This window comes from Alligator sinensis, unplaced genomic scaffold (genome assembly GCF_000455745.1).
Source record: "Alligator sinensis unplaced genomic scaffold, ASM45574v1 scaffold583_1, whole genome shotgun sequence".
Classification (NCBI taxonomy): Eukaryota; Metazoa; Chordata; order Crocodylia; family Alligatoridae; genus Alligator; species Alligator sinensis.
The window spans coordinates 1,167,734-1,185,357 of NW_005841983.1; the positions used below are offsets into that span (position 1 = coordinate 1,167,734).

The window sequence follows — 17,624 nt, forward strand, 5'->3', positions numbered from 1 at the left end:
CAGTTCACTGCAGCTAGCTAGTAGAGACTTAACATTGGACATTCAGGTTGTGCTCAGTAGTTTCCAGTAGTCACATAAGTCACATGGTATTTTTTCTGTTTCCTGACTTACTGACCATAAAACTGATTAAGGCCCAATCCATCTTCCATTAAAATCAAGGGATAAATTCCCCTTGACTTTTCTGGGAGGTATAGTAGGCATGTAACGAGGAAGACTGTGGTTTAAAAAAAAGGCTATTTAAAAAGCTAAAAAAAGTATAAAAAAAGCTATGGCTCAGAGAGAAAAAAGACACGCAATGTCAGAAGATGTTAGAAAATATAAAGCTTTCCCTTTGTGGGTCACACTGTTCTTATTTGAGGCGTCATTGCTAAACAGGAATTAGTCTGTTCTAAAAGGTTGGTTAGCTGGGTGCAGTTTAAATATTTTTTTTCACAGATTCACATAAAGTGATGCCATTTTGAATACTAAAGGAATCAGTAGAAGTTCTCCCATTGACTTCAATGGGGCCAGGATTCTACCCTTTGATTAAATTAGATATTAAATAAGTAAGAGCACAGTTGGAAAGGGAAACACAGGGGAAGGAGGACAAAGAGAATAGCGATAGAAACAGCGACCTTTTCAAGCTAGACAGGAAGAGGAGATGGCAGAAGTCTAAGTGACAGGAAAAGAAAATCTAGGAGGAAATTAGCATAGAACACAGGGTTACACGGTATCTCCCATCTGTAGAATCTCCTGTTCTTCCTGCCTTGTCCAGATGTCCACATCCTTTTGCTACTACATAGAAATCAGGCTGTGTGAAATATACTTAGCTCTTCCAAGGCTCTCTGTTCTGTTTTATACCTACTGCTAAGGCAAATGCATCTACCAGACTAACATTGTGGTAGCATAAGAGCCACAGAATTCATCTCTTCATTTCTTAACTCTCTTTCTTATTCTTTGTACCGTGCTTGAATCTCTCTTCACAACAGCCACACTAGCATTGTCACCAGATGAGGTAAGTCCATAAACTTCTCTGAATATATGTAAATAGTTTTAGGGTCCAATTCTGCCTTGTGCTGAGCCACTGAACTCGCACAGAAATTAGGAACAACTGAAGGAACCCAGCTCTCTGAAATCAGTCCCTTTGTTTGCAATTTATTCTCCCCAAATATGAAAGTCCTAGCACTGCATTTTGCATTTGTTAGGTACCAGACAATCTGAATTCAGCTTTCTTTACCCAAGGATATTTGGACCAATGTAACCACATTGATGCATTTGTTTTATTAAACATGCCTAATATGGACACCAGTCAAAACACAGTTTGCATCAGTGTAACTTACCCCAATAAATAAGGCACAAACCCAATCATACACCCATGCAGTACATTTCTGGTGGACGGATTGAAACCCCACAGTATAGCTAGGAATTCAGTGAGGTAGGATATTAAGATCAGAAGGGATATTAGCTGTGGTTCAGTCTGTCCAATGATCCTTTTCAAAGGTTCTTTAAAAAAACCAGGTATCTGATTTCTCTTTAAATTAACCATGTAAATTCAATTTTGAAGTACAGGCTTACAAATCACAAGTTTTTAGGCCCCAAGCGCATGTTGTTTGTACAGTATTAATAACATGTTAATCGTGCAATAAATAGTAACAGTGCTACCACCAATTTATAATCTAAAGTGGAAAACCAGTCACAAAGATGTTCCCCAAAATATGTGGAACATCTTTGTGGCTTATTTGTCAGGCGCCATAAATTGAACATGTAGCAATGCTCCCATGCCAATGCTAACAATCAGAGACCAGGACAGACCTATTCCTAATGCTAAAAATGGGCTGTGAGAAGAGTGGGTTGCAAGGTTCCCTGGTGAGAGGGAGCCAAGGGGCTTTCCCTGCCAAAAACCAAACAACCCCCACAGCTGGCAGCCTTTCCCTGCAGCCCCTGTGGAAGCACAACTTAAACCCTCTCCTGGAGTTAGGTACCTACACAAGCCTTTTCTCACAAAGCAGAGGTGGAGGAGAAGGAGGTGATAGAGTCTTCCTTTTAGCCAGCAAGTCAGAGAATTCTCTAGGATGTGGGAAATCCAGGTTCAACTCCCTTCTCTGCCTGAGTCTATGTGAACACAGCTCCAGGCTCCTGGATCAATATCCTCACCACAGTCCTATAACGTATTGGGGGCTAGGGGAGAGAAAAGCTCTAAGCCCTACCTATTGGAGTTCCAGTTGGCATGAGAGAGGGGATGGTTAGGACACTTGTCTGGAAGCTGGGAGACCTGAGTTCTAGGTCCCAGTACACTGACCATCTAATATAAAATATTTTCTCTGGGCCAAGGAATGCTTAACTGTTACCATTCAAAGTTCAGTGGCTTCAACAGGAGGACTTGAGAGCCCCACTGCAAAATGCTCTACAACCTGGTGGTTAAAACATTTGCCTGAGACATAGATTTAAACCCTTTCAGGGGGAAGAGAGGATTGAATCTGAATGTCCTATACCCTGAGAAGTTCTCTAACCTGTGAGGTTAGAGGGGTCTCCACACTAGATGTGCTGTACAGAAGGATCCAGGAGATGTGTTCTGAAATGCCCTGCAGGCAGGTGAGGTAGGTAAAGGGACTCCTAAACGGGAATTCCAACAGAGGCTCAACAAGAGACCTACTTGTCAAGACTAGGGCAGTCCTAGACATGCACAGACATAGAATTTTAGGCACCTAACAAAATGCACAGACTTGAGGTACCTCCAGCTTTGAGTGGTGGCTTTGAGGTTGTGAATTCTGAACTCATCACCTACAGTTCCAGTTAGGCAGGAGGTAGGTACCTAAATCCTTTTGTGGCTCTAACCCTACAACAGAAGATACAAAGCAGTAGAAAATTAGGCTCAGTCTTGTCACTGTTTCTGATTAATAATGGTTTGTTTCTCATTACATTAGGATGAGAGATCAGAGCAGTGGCACAGTAAAGTTTGCAAATGTGATTGTCAAGGAAGTCCTGATGGCGAATGGTCCCGTGAAGGCAGTCTCTTAGAGTGTATCCCAGGTAAGAAATTAGTTTTCTCAGACTAACTTTAAATTATGATCCATTGTACTTCACCTGCTTTCTTTCTGTACCCTCAAACTGATTACTGATACCTATATTCACATGTTCTAACATCCTAAAGACTTGCACTTTAATGTAGGTCTCTATGGATTCTATAATAAACATGAAATTGCTTTACCATATACGGGGTCCTGCTTTTACCTTGGATGATCTTCTTAGCTCCAATATATTGTATTCTATTACTCAGAAATAAAGAGAGCATTAGATCTCAATTCATTGCATTGCTGATCGTATGCATTACTGTGATTTGAGTCATAGGGTTGGAGTCAGTGAGAGCGTGTGAACACAAGCTCTGTCATCTATGTAGTAAATCAAATATACTATGGAACAAAAGTCAAGTGGACACATTATTTGTAGAGCCTTATTACACTCATATCCGGGGTAATGTCCCCCTCTGAAAAATGTGTAGTATTTTTACTGTGTAGGGAAGTTACTATATGGAACATGTGGTACATCAGGTTCCCTTATCAATTTCAATCCAGGGTAGCCATTTACTCAAAGTAAACTGACCTTCCTGCCAGGCACTATAGTAGCACCTACTGTGGGCAGCTAACTTGGGAGAAGTGGTCCCGTGTCTACACCATACTATGGAGTAAAATCTGGGGTAAATGACTTCCTAGCAATTGTGTCATTTATTCTCAACCTAAGAGTATGAGCAGGTGTATAACAATCAGATAAGTCAGAAAAGAAGTTCATTCAAAAGGAAAGAACAAACAAAGGAACTAAGAAACAAAGGCCACGAAAGCCTTTAGATAGGTTACGTCTAAGCTGTTGATTAGACTAAGGATTTGCCACAATTTCAGCTGTTGGTAGCTGGCCAGAAGTATGGCTCATCAGAGAAAAATCTTCAATGTAGCTAGGGTCCACCAAAGTATAATACAGCTTGCACTGGAACAGTTAAACCTATTCTGAAGGCAGGGTGAGATCCTTACATGCAGAGAGTCATTAGGTCTATTTTTGAGGTGAAACCCTGTCCACATAGAAGTCAATGGCAAAATGCTCATTGACTTCAGAGAAGGTAGGATTTCCTGCAGGCAGGATTTCCAACCTACATCAGTGGATGACTACCAGTGGCTGGAATTGTAGCACATTGCCAGTGTAAACAAGGCCCTAAAACATCCCAAATGAAGAATCAGTATTATTCACATGCTGCTTTATTTAGCCAGTGTGGTAGTGACAAATGCTGAGAACTGGCGCCTTAGAATAGTTAAGAATGGAAACTGATGGACAGAAGAAGGGAAAAATCTGTTGCTGAGGAAGTTTTACTGATGATCTGGTGTTACTGAGAGAATGTGGCCTACAGCTAGGCCCTATGGCATAGTTCAGTTACTTCCTAAGAAGCCCCTCTCGTAGTCACAGGGTATGATGCAGAAGTGACTCACCTCATCTTTGTATAGAATAAAGGATGCTAGTCTGATGATAGCTATGTAGAGTTAAGGACAGAAGAGACCACTGGATCCAGGGCTGTTCAACTTCTGGGGGCTGCACACCAGGCAGGGCATAGATCAGGGGGACACGCTCTGCATGAGCAGGCAGGAAAGACCCCTAACACTTTGAGGCCTGCATGCAGCCCACAGACTGCTAGTTGGACAGCCCTGAAGTAATCAGACATGTCTATCACAGGTCAATACATTTCAACTAGTTACATAGGACTGAAAAACTCATACACATGCCCAGACTATGCACTTACCTGAACTAAATGTAAGCAATGCTCATTAAGCACTTGGCACTGGCAACACCATGGTGCCTACAGAACCAAAACTACAGTCCATCATTTTCACAGCTTCTAACAGAGTTTAGACTTCTAAGGGTTCAAATTTCAGGAGTGCTACCTCCCCTCATTCTCAAGTCTTCTAATAACAGCCACTTAATTCCTCATTCTCAAGTCTTCTAATAACAGCCACTTAATTCCAGTTAAAGAATACACTTATATTAAAAAGTAGACAGTGGGAGCAGAAAGATGCTATGTACTTTAGCAATTTATTCACTGAACCAATAGGTTGATAAGTAAAGCTTTTGTAAGGTAAACAATAAGTAAAAACTTGGAACTGGCACTATATTATGCAGCTAAGTGAGTTGTGCTCTTATCTAATATGTAAGAGAGTACACCTTGTCCCTGAGTTAAGCCCTATATCTTGTGTTTGATTAAATTGTAATTTCCAGCAAGACATCTAGGCCTAATTTAATGACATTGGGTCTTTTACTACCCATTTTTTTTCCCCCTGAAGGAGTTGTATTATAATCTAGTGACCTCGCAGTCTCCTTTCTGATAGGCTAAAAAAACTGAATGTAAAGTGCATCGACAACAGACAAGTTGTCATCTGGTAAACAAGGGCAAAGATTTAGAGAGTGTCAGCTGCTTCATGGTAACTGTCTGTGTGCTTACACTGACCCTATGGTAAAAGAAAAATAACCCAGTGTAGCCTACCTCTCTTTCATTTGAAGCAGGCTAGCATTCATTAACTGGAGGGTAAGAGTGTGCACACTAGCAGTTCCTGTGGACTAACTGATGCACTGTAAAGCACTGCCCTTCTTTATCTCATGGCAACTTGTTCATATTTCATTTTAATGCATTTTTCCACCCTGTAAGTTATCTTTGTGGCACTTCTTTGTACTATCTCTAATTTTTCAACAGCCTTTTTAAATGTGGACACCAGCAGTGGATGCAACATCCTTCAGTCAGTCTCACCAACTGTATATCCAGAAGGAAAATCACCTACCATCCCTTTCTAATGACTCCTCCTTTATACAGTCAGGGCTCACATTAACCCTTTTTGCCACAGCATTGTACATGTTCTGTTACTTGCTTACTTTAGACCCTAAGATGTACAGCATACAAGGCTATGGTCCCTGATTCTCGGGCCTGGATATATAACTTTGCAATTGACCTTTACTGAAACATTATTTATTAGAAAGAAACTAACTTTCTAAATAATTCAGACCACTCTGTATGATTACTTTATTCTCCACTAGCCTTTGTTATCAGCGGTAATCTGCCAATGTTATCAGTCCTTTTTTTTCATTTACTTCCAAATCATTGATGAAAATGTTGCATAGCATCAACATTGATTCCTGCAGAACTCAACTAAAAATATCCCCATTTCATGATGAGGATTCCCCATTAACAGCTACTTTTTGCTATCTGTCATTGAGTCAGTTCACAACCCATTTAACATGTGCTAATATTTGAATCTGAATGTCATAGGGTACTCAGACAAATGCCTTTTGCAAGATGAAATATATTACATTTCCACAATTACATTAATCAACCACACTTGTAATCTCATCAAAGAAGGAAATCAGTTTGTTTTTTTTTACTAGAGTAAGGGAGGATATAGGAGCCAAGAAGGAAAGTATAATGGGAATTAAGTACTGTAAAGAATACCCATTCTCTCTTATGGAAAAATAAGTAAATTTGTGTGTCTTAAGAGAGTAGCAAGAGAAAAGACTTCATGATTTTACCAAGAAGCCATACATTCTTGGATTAAATACTTTTGGCTAGAACACGCTGATTCATCAAAACCAAAGCTTTCTGTAGAAACTCACCAATTTCGGTGAGGCTTTCTTAAGGAAAGGCTTCTCAGATTCAGAATGGAATTCCTGTTCAGAAGCAGAATGAGGGAGACCAAAGAATAACCACGTTGTTAGGACACTCACCTAGAATGCAGTAGATGCTAGTTCAAGTCTCTTTCCTCGAGAACCTTTCAGTTGTAGGTGACTGTCCTATTTACTCTGCTCTCTCTCCTCTAAGAGGGACTGCTTTTGTACCTTTTGTACTGGGAACTAAGCATACATTGGAGCAGGGACCTGAATGTGGGTATTCATTCCTGGGGGGGTGCCCTAATCTTCAGGTTTTTAGATTATCTGGAGTGAACCTCCCCTGTTGAAGCCTGTTCCACTTCGTATAAATAAATATTTATTGGACCTGAAAGAGGGGGAGAGAGAGAGAGGCAAGCAGAGTCTGAAGACCAGTGATTTTTTGCGAGGCATGAGATGTGGGAAATCCAGGTTTAAATGAGCACTCCAATGAATATTCAGTACAATGTGGAACAGTTCTTGTAGCTGTGCCCTTCTTAAATGAAATGCTTAAAAATGTGCTTTCTTCCTCTTAAATCTCATCCAGATGATTGCATGCTGCATTTTATCTCGAAGTACATGTTATTGGATGATTTGTGTCTGCTGAAAATAAATTCAGGGCAGAAGTATTGCAATTCGGAGAGATGACCTATGGTTAGGACATGAGATTGGAAGCCAGAAGACAGGGATTCAAGTTTCATTTCTACCCGTTCCCTCCCATGTAATCTTATTCCTTCTGTGCTTCAGCCTCATTCTCAAAATGAATCAACTCACTTTTTGAGATTGGAGGCACCATAAAAAGCAAAATAGCTTTCCTGAGCCCAACTAGCTATGCCTCATACCTTGTGGAATTGTTCACATCTGCGGACAAGGAAGGCAAAGTAGGTGGAAATATTATCATAGAAGAACGGAAGAGTTTTATTTTAATTTTGCTTGGATATATTTAATTACAGCATGCACAGTACACTGGAGAATGCCAGCATTGCTACTGTTAGGGCTTGCAGGTAAGACAGCAGAAATATGCAGTGGTCACCATTAAAAGCAACTTTGTGAACTACCTAGTGTAGGAATTTTGTGTTGGTAATAGCTGCTCGTATAATGCCAAAATATAGGCAAAATGTAGAGATTATACTATTAACCACTGTACCATTTTGGCACTAAATAAGTTCAAACAGATGTAGAGCTATCAGCCTGCTATGGCAGGAGGCCCTTATGCCTTTGAAACACTGCATCTTACAAGTTTAACAGTGGTGGTGCTTGGCATCCCAATAACTAGATCAGGAGTTTCCTTCAGGTCAGCAATAACAGCATGAATAATTTAACTGGTTTTGGCTTGGCAGTAACCAGACATCTGTTTAGCAGTTCTTTGAGTATGACACAGTTCTCCAGAACAGAAGGTGACCTGCTAATTGTATTATGATTGTGAGACCTACAGATTACTGGTAAAATTGTTCGGTCTTCCTGTACATCATGTTCAAGATACACCAAAACAAGCAGTAAATGTGCAGAGCCACTTTAAATCCAATTTCAGTATGTTGTTTCTTATGCAAAGGGAACAACTGGTGTGGAAAAGCTGGTTTTATTATGAACTAATCATAAGAAGACAAACTGATACAAATCCACTACACTACAGTCTACCACTGTGTTACATTCAGCCATTTAGAAAGATGAAAACTAATCTCCGTTTTGTTTTGCATTTTAAAAAATGTCAAACAAAAGGCAAAGGTTTGGTAGGTGTTTATGGTCTGTATTTGTAATTGTCATCATCAGGGTTCTATAGGTAGATATTTCCATGCCTAGAGGAAGGAAGGACTGTAACTATTTGTTTTGGTGTGAAAATAAGTTAATGAGCTATTGACATAGCAAAATGTGTTAATGAGATATTGACCTGCAAGATATTGACCTAGAAAAATATGTTAATGAGATATTGACCCTAGAGCTGCCCTGTTTTAGTGACTAGCACAAGTACATTGAATAAAAGGATTACAAGGACTGTAGTTAAATTATGCTCTGAAAGGTCTGATAAATTTACATGCTGATAGAGTATTATGCTGCACTTTCAAATGTGATTCATAAATGAAGATTTCCTGTCCATAAACTGAACTCAGCTTCACACAGGAGAACAAATACATTGATTTTAGAAACTCAGGAAATAAACTATGCCAGACTGGTGACATTTTCATAGGTAACTCCCAAAGGTGAGCAATTAGCAAGTGAAATAGAAATGCCTAGTTTTGGGGGTGGAATATGAAAATGATGTGCATAATTTATAGACATTTGCTCAGGCAATTCTTATTTGAAGCTTGTTAGCATCTTCCGTCTGCTTCTCCAGTCACATAGCAATAAATGATCCTCTCTAAAAAGGAAAGAAAAATAAATGCTTATCTTAAAGAAAAGTAGTCATTTTACAAAGTCCAGAAGTTTGAAACCGTAAAAGGGAGAATCAGTTTTCCTTGGCAATGAATTGTGGCAGGTATTTAAAGTTTTAATGATAAACATACAGTTCTGCCCACATTTCTCTGGCAGCCAGTTGGAAGCTTATTGAACACGGTCACAGGAACAACATGCATATGTTACATTTAAATATTAACTTTTGGATATATGATGATACCTCTATAGCTGTTTAACCTAGGTAAAAGCAGGATGGAAATTGGCTCACTGTCCTGTGTACTGGGTGCCATTATATCAGTTGAGATCATATGACAGTTTTACAAATCAGCTAGAGATTCAAGAATGTCAGTTTTGATGAAAAGCTTGATAGAATCCTGACACTCCAGCAGGAGATCTGCTCCTGTAATTATTTACAAACACATGGCATGTATGCCTCAATTTGACAGAGCTTGCATATCCTTGGAATACTAAATACTGGGATCCAAATACCAACAAATGATTTGGCTCCCTCTTTTAGTCACTTCTGTCTAGATAAGGAACTTGTCCCTGTCTATCCTGGTTCCTGGCCACTGCTGCTTTCCTTCACTCGCAAGACTTTGCCCCTACTTGGCAAGAAGCAGAGGCATAACCAGCAACTTAGGTGCCCTGGGCAGAGGTGCAGTGGATGAAAGGTGGAAGGGCATTTGTATCTGAGAATCTTACCTGACCCCAGAGACTCAGAGACCCATGACGAAAGCTTCCTACACACTGGCAGCTGCGGCTGGCACCTCACAAATTCCCTGGGGGGGAGGGGGGCACCATTCCTGTGCCTCCTCTAAATAGGTGCCCAGAGTTGGGTTTTCTGTTCACCCAACCCTAATTGCACTACTGGTGGGTAGTCAAAGAGTGTTGCAGGTCTACCTAAGCAGTGAAGTACATAGCAGTGCACTTTAAGAGATGGGGAGGCATAGTGTGAGAAGAGGAGAGGACTTTTGGCTGATAAACTCTCTCTGGAACTCTCTTTGGAGATTTTTGCATAAGGATTTCTGTTTCTTGTATAGAGCTTTCACAGAACAGAAGCGATGCCACCCCACACACTGCTTCCCTCCTGCTGCTCTTCCTGATGTCCCCAGCATTCTCCCTGGGGAGAGAGAAGGTCTTGGTGTTAACTGGGGAGCAGAGAGGAATTGCATTGGGAAGGGAGGAAGGGTTGGTGTCTCTGGGAACAGCACTATATTAGGTATTCAGATCTGGTTTACATTGCATAATCAGATTTATATGATAACAAATCCAGGAAAACTGCCCAAATTGTGTCTGAATTGACTGCAGTGTGCCTGCTGCTTGTCACCTCCTCTTTTTTCATTGTTTACCTATGGTGGCAAGTCCTTCCTATCTTTAGAAATCCCAGGTTGCTGGGCTGCACCAAAGAAATAATATTTCTGTGAATAGATTCTAGATACTATTGATACAGACAGCAAGGAGGTTCTGTTGTTCCTTCTCAGTTCCCTATTTCTGCTGTGTTTGAGAGCAGCAGTAGTCCTCACCTTCTCTCCTATCCTCTCTCTCCCACATGTGTTCTTACCACTTCATTTCTAGGATGGGAACATGTGGCAGGGGTTAGTTTTCAGCAGCAGCCTCAAAAGTGGCACCAAGCCAGTGTAGACATGTCCTATATATTTTAAATGGGCTGATACAAAGGCCATGTAGTGTTCCCTGAACCTGATCATGTGAGCCCCTATTTAAGTTATAATTGCTCCTTGAGGGTCACGTGTCCCCTTACTCATGTTGGTGAATACTATTCTACAAATAGTCCCTTTCCCTAAATAAATAGGGCTGGAAGGGATTGATAGCATGCCAAGAAGATCATACCTCATTGCTAAAGCCTTTCCACTAATTAAGGAGTATTGCTCCCTGGTTCCTAAGGGAGTTTATCAGCCAAAAGGATGAATCCTTGAAAGTCAAGGAAAGAAAAGGAAAGGATTAAGTGTCAGACCTAGGTAGAAACTGGAGGATTTCCAAACATCTCACAAAGAAGGATAAAGAGTCTCCTGAAAACAAAACTCACCCGTACACATTAGCTCTTCTGAATTTGCCTAAGGGAAGTTCACAATATAACACCCAAGAATGTCTAAGAAGAAAGAAAGAAATCTGATCACACAAGTGAGTTCAAATAGATAAATGAATAACTGGAATAAACAAAAAAATAGAATAAATAAGGAGAATAAAACAAGTCAGATGAATTCTGATTTTCAATTTTCCAGTTACTGGGAGTCCACCGGAGCTGAGGAAAGGGAAGTTTATAGTCATACAAGTGTCAATACTGTCCACTGAGGTTTTGATCTGTTTGTAACAATGTCTGCTCCCTTCCTCGGAGAGGAGAGGTGAGAAAGTGAAAACACAGTTCTTATCCAGATATCAAAAAGTGAGCTAAGAAAATTACTAAATAGAAGCAGTGTGTCTTTCCTGTGATAAACTAATTGCTTTTCTTGCAGAGTGTCCCTATCACAGACCCCTTGGATTTGAGTCAGGAGCTGTTACTCCAGACCAGATAAGCTGCTCTAATCCAGAGCAGTACACCGGATGGTATTCTTCTTGGGTTGCCAACAAGGCCCGACTCAATGGCCAAGGCTTTGGGTAAGTCTGGGAATTGTTTCTCATGACACCCCTGAAGTTGGGGATATTGCTAAAACATTAGACAGAGCAAGATGAGGAGTTTTGGGAGGGTTCTTTTTTTCCCATTTCCCTTAGCCAGAAGGGTGCTATGGGATCGCCCCTCTGGGCATTCTAGGTGCACCCCTTGGAGGCACTATAAAATTGTCCCTTTTGGGCAATATGGAATCACCCCTCTGGGCATTCTGGGATTGCTGTGCCTCCCTAGGTGCTCTGGGACCTCCAAACCACCCCTCACAGGCCCCCAGACCACTGGGGCTGTTCTCAGCATACTTCTATACACATCTGCAAGTGGAAAGACAAGCAACACGTGGAGAAGAATGTTTGGGAAATTCTGCTGGTCTGGTAAAGTTAAAAAAATGTGATAAAAGCCCCATCCTCATTCCCATCTGCTGTTCAAATAAGAGGCAAAACTCTCAGGGCCAGTCTCTGGTATCATTAGGAGTTCTGCCATTGTCTGTCGGAACAAGATTCAAGATTTTCAAACAGGCTGACTGATTGGCTGTCCAGATTTTGATAGACATCAGTGGAGCCCGATCTTCAGAACGTGCTGAACACCCCTTTCATGAAGTCTTAGGCTGGGCATTCAGAAATGGAGGCATCCTAGATCACTAGTCAGTTTTGGCTTTGGTCCTTGGTTAAGTCAGTTGCTTTGCATTCCTTACTCCCCTCTCTGTGTCCACTGTAGTCACATCTGTAATGCTTTTTTGGGGGGTTTCATGGTTCCGACAGGTGTGCCTGGCTCTCCAAATTTCAAGACAATAGCCAGTGGCTGCAGATTGACTTGAAGGAGATCAAAGTTATTTCAGGGATACTCACACAAGGACGCTGTGATGCAGATGAATGGATGACAAAATACAGCGTGCAGTACAGGACTAATGAGAATCTGAATTGGGTTTACTACAAGGACCAGACCGGAAACAATCGGGTCAGTGAGAGTAGATTTTTGGTGCAGTTAATTTTCAGAGAAATTAAAATCTTTGCTCAAAAAAGGGTAACATTCTCAGCAGAACACCAGCATAAGATCTGTGCACCACTCCCTCAAACTGGGGCCTAAGGGACATGCCAGGCTTGTTCTGTTTCTTAGTATCAGGATGAATTTCACAGTATGAATTGTTCTCTTTAAAGAGATGCCAATTCTTGTGCAAAGTAGGCAGCTGTGTAGAAAGAAATGTAGGAAAGATTTTTGCCGTAGAGCTCTGCCCAGAGAAGACAGAAGGTTTGTCAGGCAGTTGTTTATACAGTACCATCACCCAAGAACTAGTTCAGTAGCTTTTAACAGAAACCCTGGGCATCATGAGGTGCATAATGAAGTCACGAATTTGGAAACTGCAGATCTGGAGATTCAGGGTCTGTTTCCCACCTTCATGTGAGGGAGTAACACTAAGGTAACTCTAAAATCTTAACCCAGACCTAAGACTGTTTTGAAGGTGCCGGGTGCCTGTTGAGATGTGCCTGTGGTGTAAGTAACCTACTAGACCCTTTGTAGGGGAGGACTGACATAGGAGAGCTCTATTCCACTATGCCCAGACATGCTTTTCCCTGCTGCCACGCCCTTCCAGCACCTTTGCCATCTTGGCATGAGCAGGTGGACTGTTCAAGATCTAAATATACATGGTGAGGGAGCTTTCTTCCAGGATAGAAATTCTCTGCTGGCCATTCACAGCCAATTTCTAGCTCTTTGGTACCGCTTTGGAGAATGCATTAATTAGATCTCCAGCTCCTACTACTTGCAGGTTAAAGAGAGCCTGGGAGTCTGCTGACCAAAGTTATCAGCACTACTCATTTTGCTACTTATCAGTTTCTACCTAGCAAAGTCTCACTGCAACTATGAAAATACTATGATGTAAACAGGGGGAAGGGAGCACTGAGGAAGCTGCAAGATAAACAGAGGAAACAGAGGCAGGCATCCTCAAGGAACCCTTTTAGAAACTCTGAATTCAATTTCATCAAAAGGGAAAATCACACAGTGGGCACATCTACACAAGCTGCTCAACTGTGCAGTAACAGTTTAATACGCAGTAAGCAAGTATGTTTACACGTGCACATGCTTACTGTGCAGAGAACCTCACTAACCAAGAGTATACGAGCTACCGGCAAATACAAATAGCAAATTTACTTTTGATTAGTAATGGCGCAGTAGTGCTTGTGGAGAAGCCTGACTGGGAGTAAATCTGCTCCTGGTCAGCTATCCACCAGGGGGCAGGAGATTGCTCCAGCCCCCTAGGAGCTGTATGTTGTTCGGGATGGGAACTATGTTCCCCTGCTCTGGTAGGAGGGAGCTCCAAGCTCCCCGCTCCAAGACGCAGTTGGGGAGGAGGTGGGCTGGGAGATCCTTATCTCCCAGTGCCAGTTCTGTGACCACAGGGCTGGCTGGCACTGGGAGATCCTTATAGGATTGCGGAGCTGGTGCTGGGAGATAAGTGTGTTCCAGCACCGGCCCCATGGTCACGGGCTGGTGATGGGAGCCTGTTCCCTGCTCAGCTCTGTGCTCACAGAACTGAGTGGGAAACAAACTCCCCAGCTGGCTGGGAACTGTCCTGGTCAAGGGCAGGTCCCAACCCCATGCCCTGATCAGAGGCACCAGGCTTGAAAAGAGCTGCAGGAGTTGGGTAGGGCCCAGCCCCCTGCCATGATCTGTTGGTGGGGCAACTAGCAGCAAGCTAGCTGCTAGCTGTTCTACTGTTGGATTGGGGTAGGAGTTTGGGACTTGCACCTCCCCTGTAGCTCTTCTCAAGACACCTGCCCCTGACTGGGGAGCCAGGGCCAAGAGCTCCCTGCTGCTGGGGCAGGGAAACATTTTCCCCACTTGGAGAGTAGGCAGCTCCTGGACCTAGAGCAGGGGCGGACAATTATTTTGGGTGGAGGGCCGCTTACTGAATTTTGGCAAGCCATTGAGGGCTGCATGACAGGCAGCCAGGGGCAGATAAATATAAATTTTCTAAATTTTTTAGGGTCCCCACAGGCCAGATAGAATGGTTTGGCAGGTTGCATCTGGCCCACGGGCTGCATTTTGCCCACCCTTAGAGTGTAATATCTCAGCCATGGCTAGGAGACAGCTGTCTCTTGGCCCGGTGCTCCCTGCCAGCTCCTGGGCTAGCACCCTGGTGGTGGCAGGGGCCCATTGCAGGTTCTCAGGAAGTAGGAGCAGCTTGCTGCCATTGGCAGCAAATCTACTCCGACTTCCCTGAATGTGTAGAGACCTGCCCGGGACCATTTACTAGCGAGTAATTTACTCGCGATTAAACTGGTCCCACATCAAAGGCACGTGTAGACACGCCCAATGATGATTTAAAACTTCCTGCTGGTAGGAGCATAATACCAGTATTCCCCAATTTAAATACAGGAAATGCTCCTCAACCTTGTAGCCTCTTTCACACTGGAGGAAACTTTTGAAGTATGACTAGTATTTTTTAGGAGTTCTTTGGCTGCTTTCTGCCCTTGAAATGGCCATATATCATTAGAAACACTTTGTAAGCATAGGATAAAGTCATGTCTTTTGATGAAACCTGGTGGATTAAAATGATTGGCATATCATGCATTATGTAGGAGCTAAAATATCAGCCTGGAAAAGGGTGACTTACATACTGTCTCAATCCCACATTTTTAAAGTAGATAATGTGTAAGTAGCTTTACCTCAATGAGTAATGCTACATACCACGCAGTGTGCAAATGGGACAGGGATGTTTCTAATGACACATTGTCATGGGCCATGCCCTGGCACATACATCCCACTAAGTATTTGTATTAGCTTGCAAACTGGTGAACATAAAGATAGCGTTTCACAGAATTTGTGTGAAGAGGAGATCAAGTTCTTTAACCAAATCTGCCATTTTGGTTTTGTGTAGGTTTTCTATGGGAACTCAGATAGATCGTCCACTGTCCAGAACTTCCTGCGCCCTCCCATTGTCTCACGCTACATTCGACTCATACCGCTGGGCTGGCATGTGCGTATCGCCATCCGGATGGAGCTGCTTGAGTGCATGAGTAAATGTGCATGATGCCAAACCACAAACCATGCAGGGTTTTCAAGGGTGGGCGAGGAGGTGAAGAGATTCCTTAGCAACATATAGAAAAGCATCCCACAAGATAGTGAGGATAGAAAGAATGGGCTAGATTCTGGCCCAAGATGCAGGTCTCCTGAATCTAATGGGTTTGTAGAAAGGCAGGAATATGGGCAGTATCTACCCTTAGTTAGTTTTATTGAAACTGATTTCAGGAGTGGAGCTGTGTGAAATTCTTAGTTAGTGCTGCTTGAAATTTTCCTAGGGAAAATATCATATTGTAGCCATAGTCATCCAGGAAATATATGAGAAGAAAGGATTTTTGTGAGTGATATCTGTTATTGGAACAACAGCATGGTTGGGATAGACTTAGACAAGCTATCAAGACTTAGACATACTTCTTACTATCCAGAGAAAGAATGCATGGCTTTCAAAAGCTTATATAAGTCCATCCCAATGATACAGTTGGTCAAAAAGAAATATCACCCACAAAAATCCTTGCCTCCTGAGTGGAGAAAACAGAATTTTGTGAGATTCATATAATCATAGGGAAGTAGGTCTGGAAGGGGCCTCCAGAGATCATCTAGTCTAGCCTCCTGCCTGAGGCAGGATCATCTATATCCAAACCACCCTATACAAATCCATAATCTCAAATCTTCACAAAACTACCATCACACCACTGTCCTGCCACAACACATCACATAAAACATGAACCTGCCACAGGAAAGCAGGAGAGCCATGACAGCCAACGTCCTGCTTCTACAATACCAATCTGCTCTTGCCAAGCAGAAAACATATTGAATTTGCTACCCCATTCTGGAGGCCAGGAAAAAATAGTTATATAAAACTTTAAATCTTCCCACTGATCCTGGTCTTCCTTGTGATGGTGATGTCCTCAGTCCCTTTTGTCATCTTTCACTGATGCTACCAGAACTTCCTCAGTGAACTGATATCCAGCAAAGATTTAGTTGGATTTTTAGCAACTCTCCACAGTCTTTCACACAGCTCTAGGTAAGAATCAGATATCTGATCAGCATAGACTTTAATTAGTCATTTAATCTCTAGTAAAATAAGCATAGTTAACATTAAAGTCTTTAACAGTTTTGTGCATGCTCAGTAATAATTTAGGGGAATGTTTAAGATTTAAATGTGATATTAAGCACTAGGTACCTGTATGTGGACACAACCTTCATATATATATATATTGCAACTAAAATATATCTAATATAAATATTTATGCTGTAAATTAAAGGGCTTTCTTGAATGATCTGGTTTTAAGAACATACAAAATATTAAAGCCAAAGCTTTAAAAGCAGCAGCTTTTTTAAAAAGGTAATAAATGAGCATAATAAGGACAAATGGCTACCTAGTTCTGTCATACTGTTGATTTGGTCTTTCTGAATTCTAGAGACAGAATCCCCCTCTTGATTCTCCATCTTAACTTTTGTTATATCAGACTTGCTACATTAGATCAGACTATAAGTCATTGAAGGACAAGTATGGTCATAGGTAAGAGAGGAGTGGGCCCCAAGAGAACGAATTCTTTCCAGACTCTGGCAGTTATCAGGTTACAGCCAGAAGCATGACACTTGAACCACAAACACACATGACATCAAATGTCAAAAGAAAATGAAGATTTTTATACCCAATTTCATCATTTCCATCCAGGAAGCCTAGAATAGTTTTATGTACATTAAATGAACATCACACTCTGCTTTAGAGGTAGAAAATGTTGTTAGGCCCATAAAATACAGATTTGTCCGAGTTTATATGTCAAATTAGTGGCTGAGCAACCTGATTTAGGCCTGCATGCTCCATGTGGTTGTGTGGGGCTTGCTCCACATACAGATAGCAGATCAAGCAGTTATATCATCATATCCACATCATCGCAGTTTCTGCTGCTAACCAGCCACACAGACTAGCAGTCTTGTGCTT

The 17,624-nt window shown here is 41.9% G+C and overlaps 1 protein-coding gene across 1 annotated transcript; it reads left to right on the top strand.

The window, feature by feature from the left end:
* The first annotated feature begins 295 nt into the window (after positions 1–295).
* Positions 296–15,696, top strand: RS1 (retinoschisin 1). Its single transcript, XM_006021226.1, has 6 exons — positions 296–366; positions 2,502–2,520; positions 2,904–3,009; positions 11,508–11,649; positions 12,418–12,613; positions 15,534–15,696. The coding sequence occupies exons 1-6, from the start codon at positions 296–298 to the stop codon at positions 15,684–15,686; spliced, it is 687 nt and encodes a 228-aa protein (XP_006021288.1). The 3' UTR covers positions 15,687–15,696.
* The last annotated feature ends 1,928 nt before the right edge of the window (positions 15,697–17,624 follow it).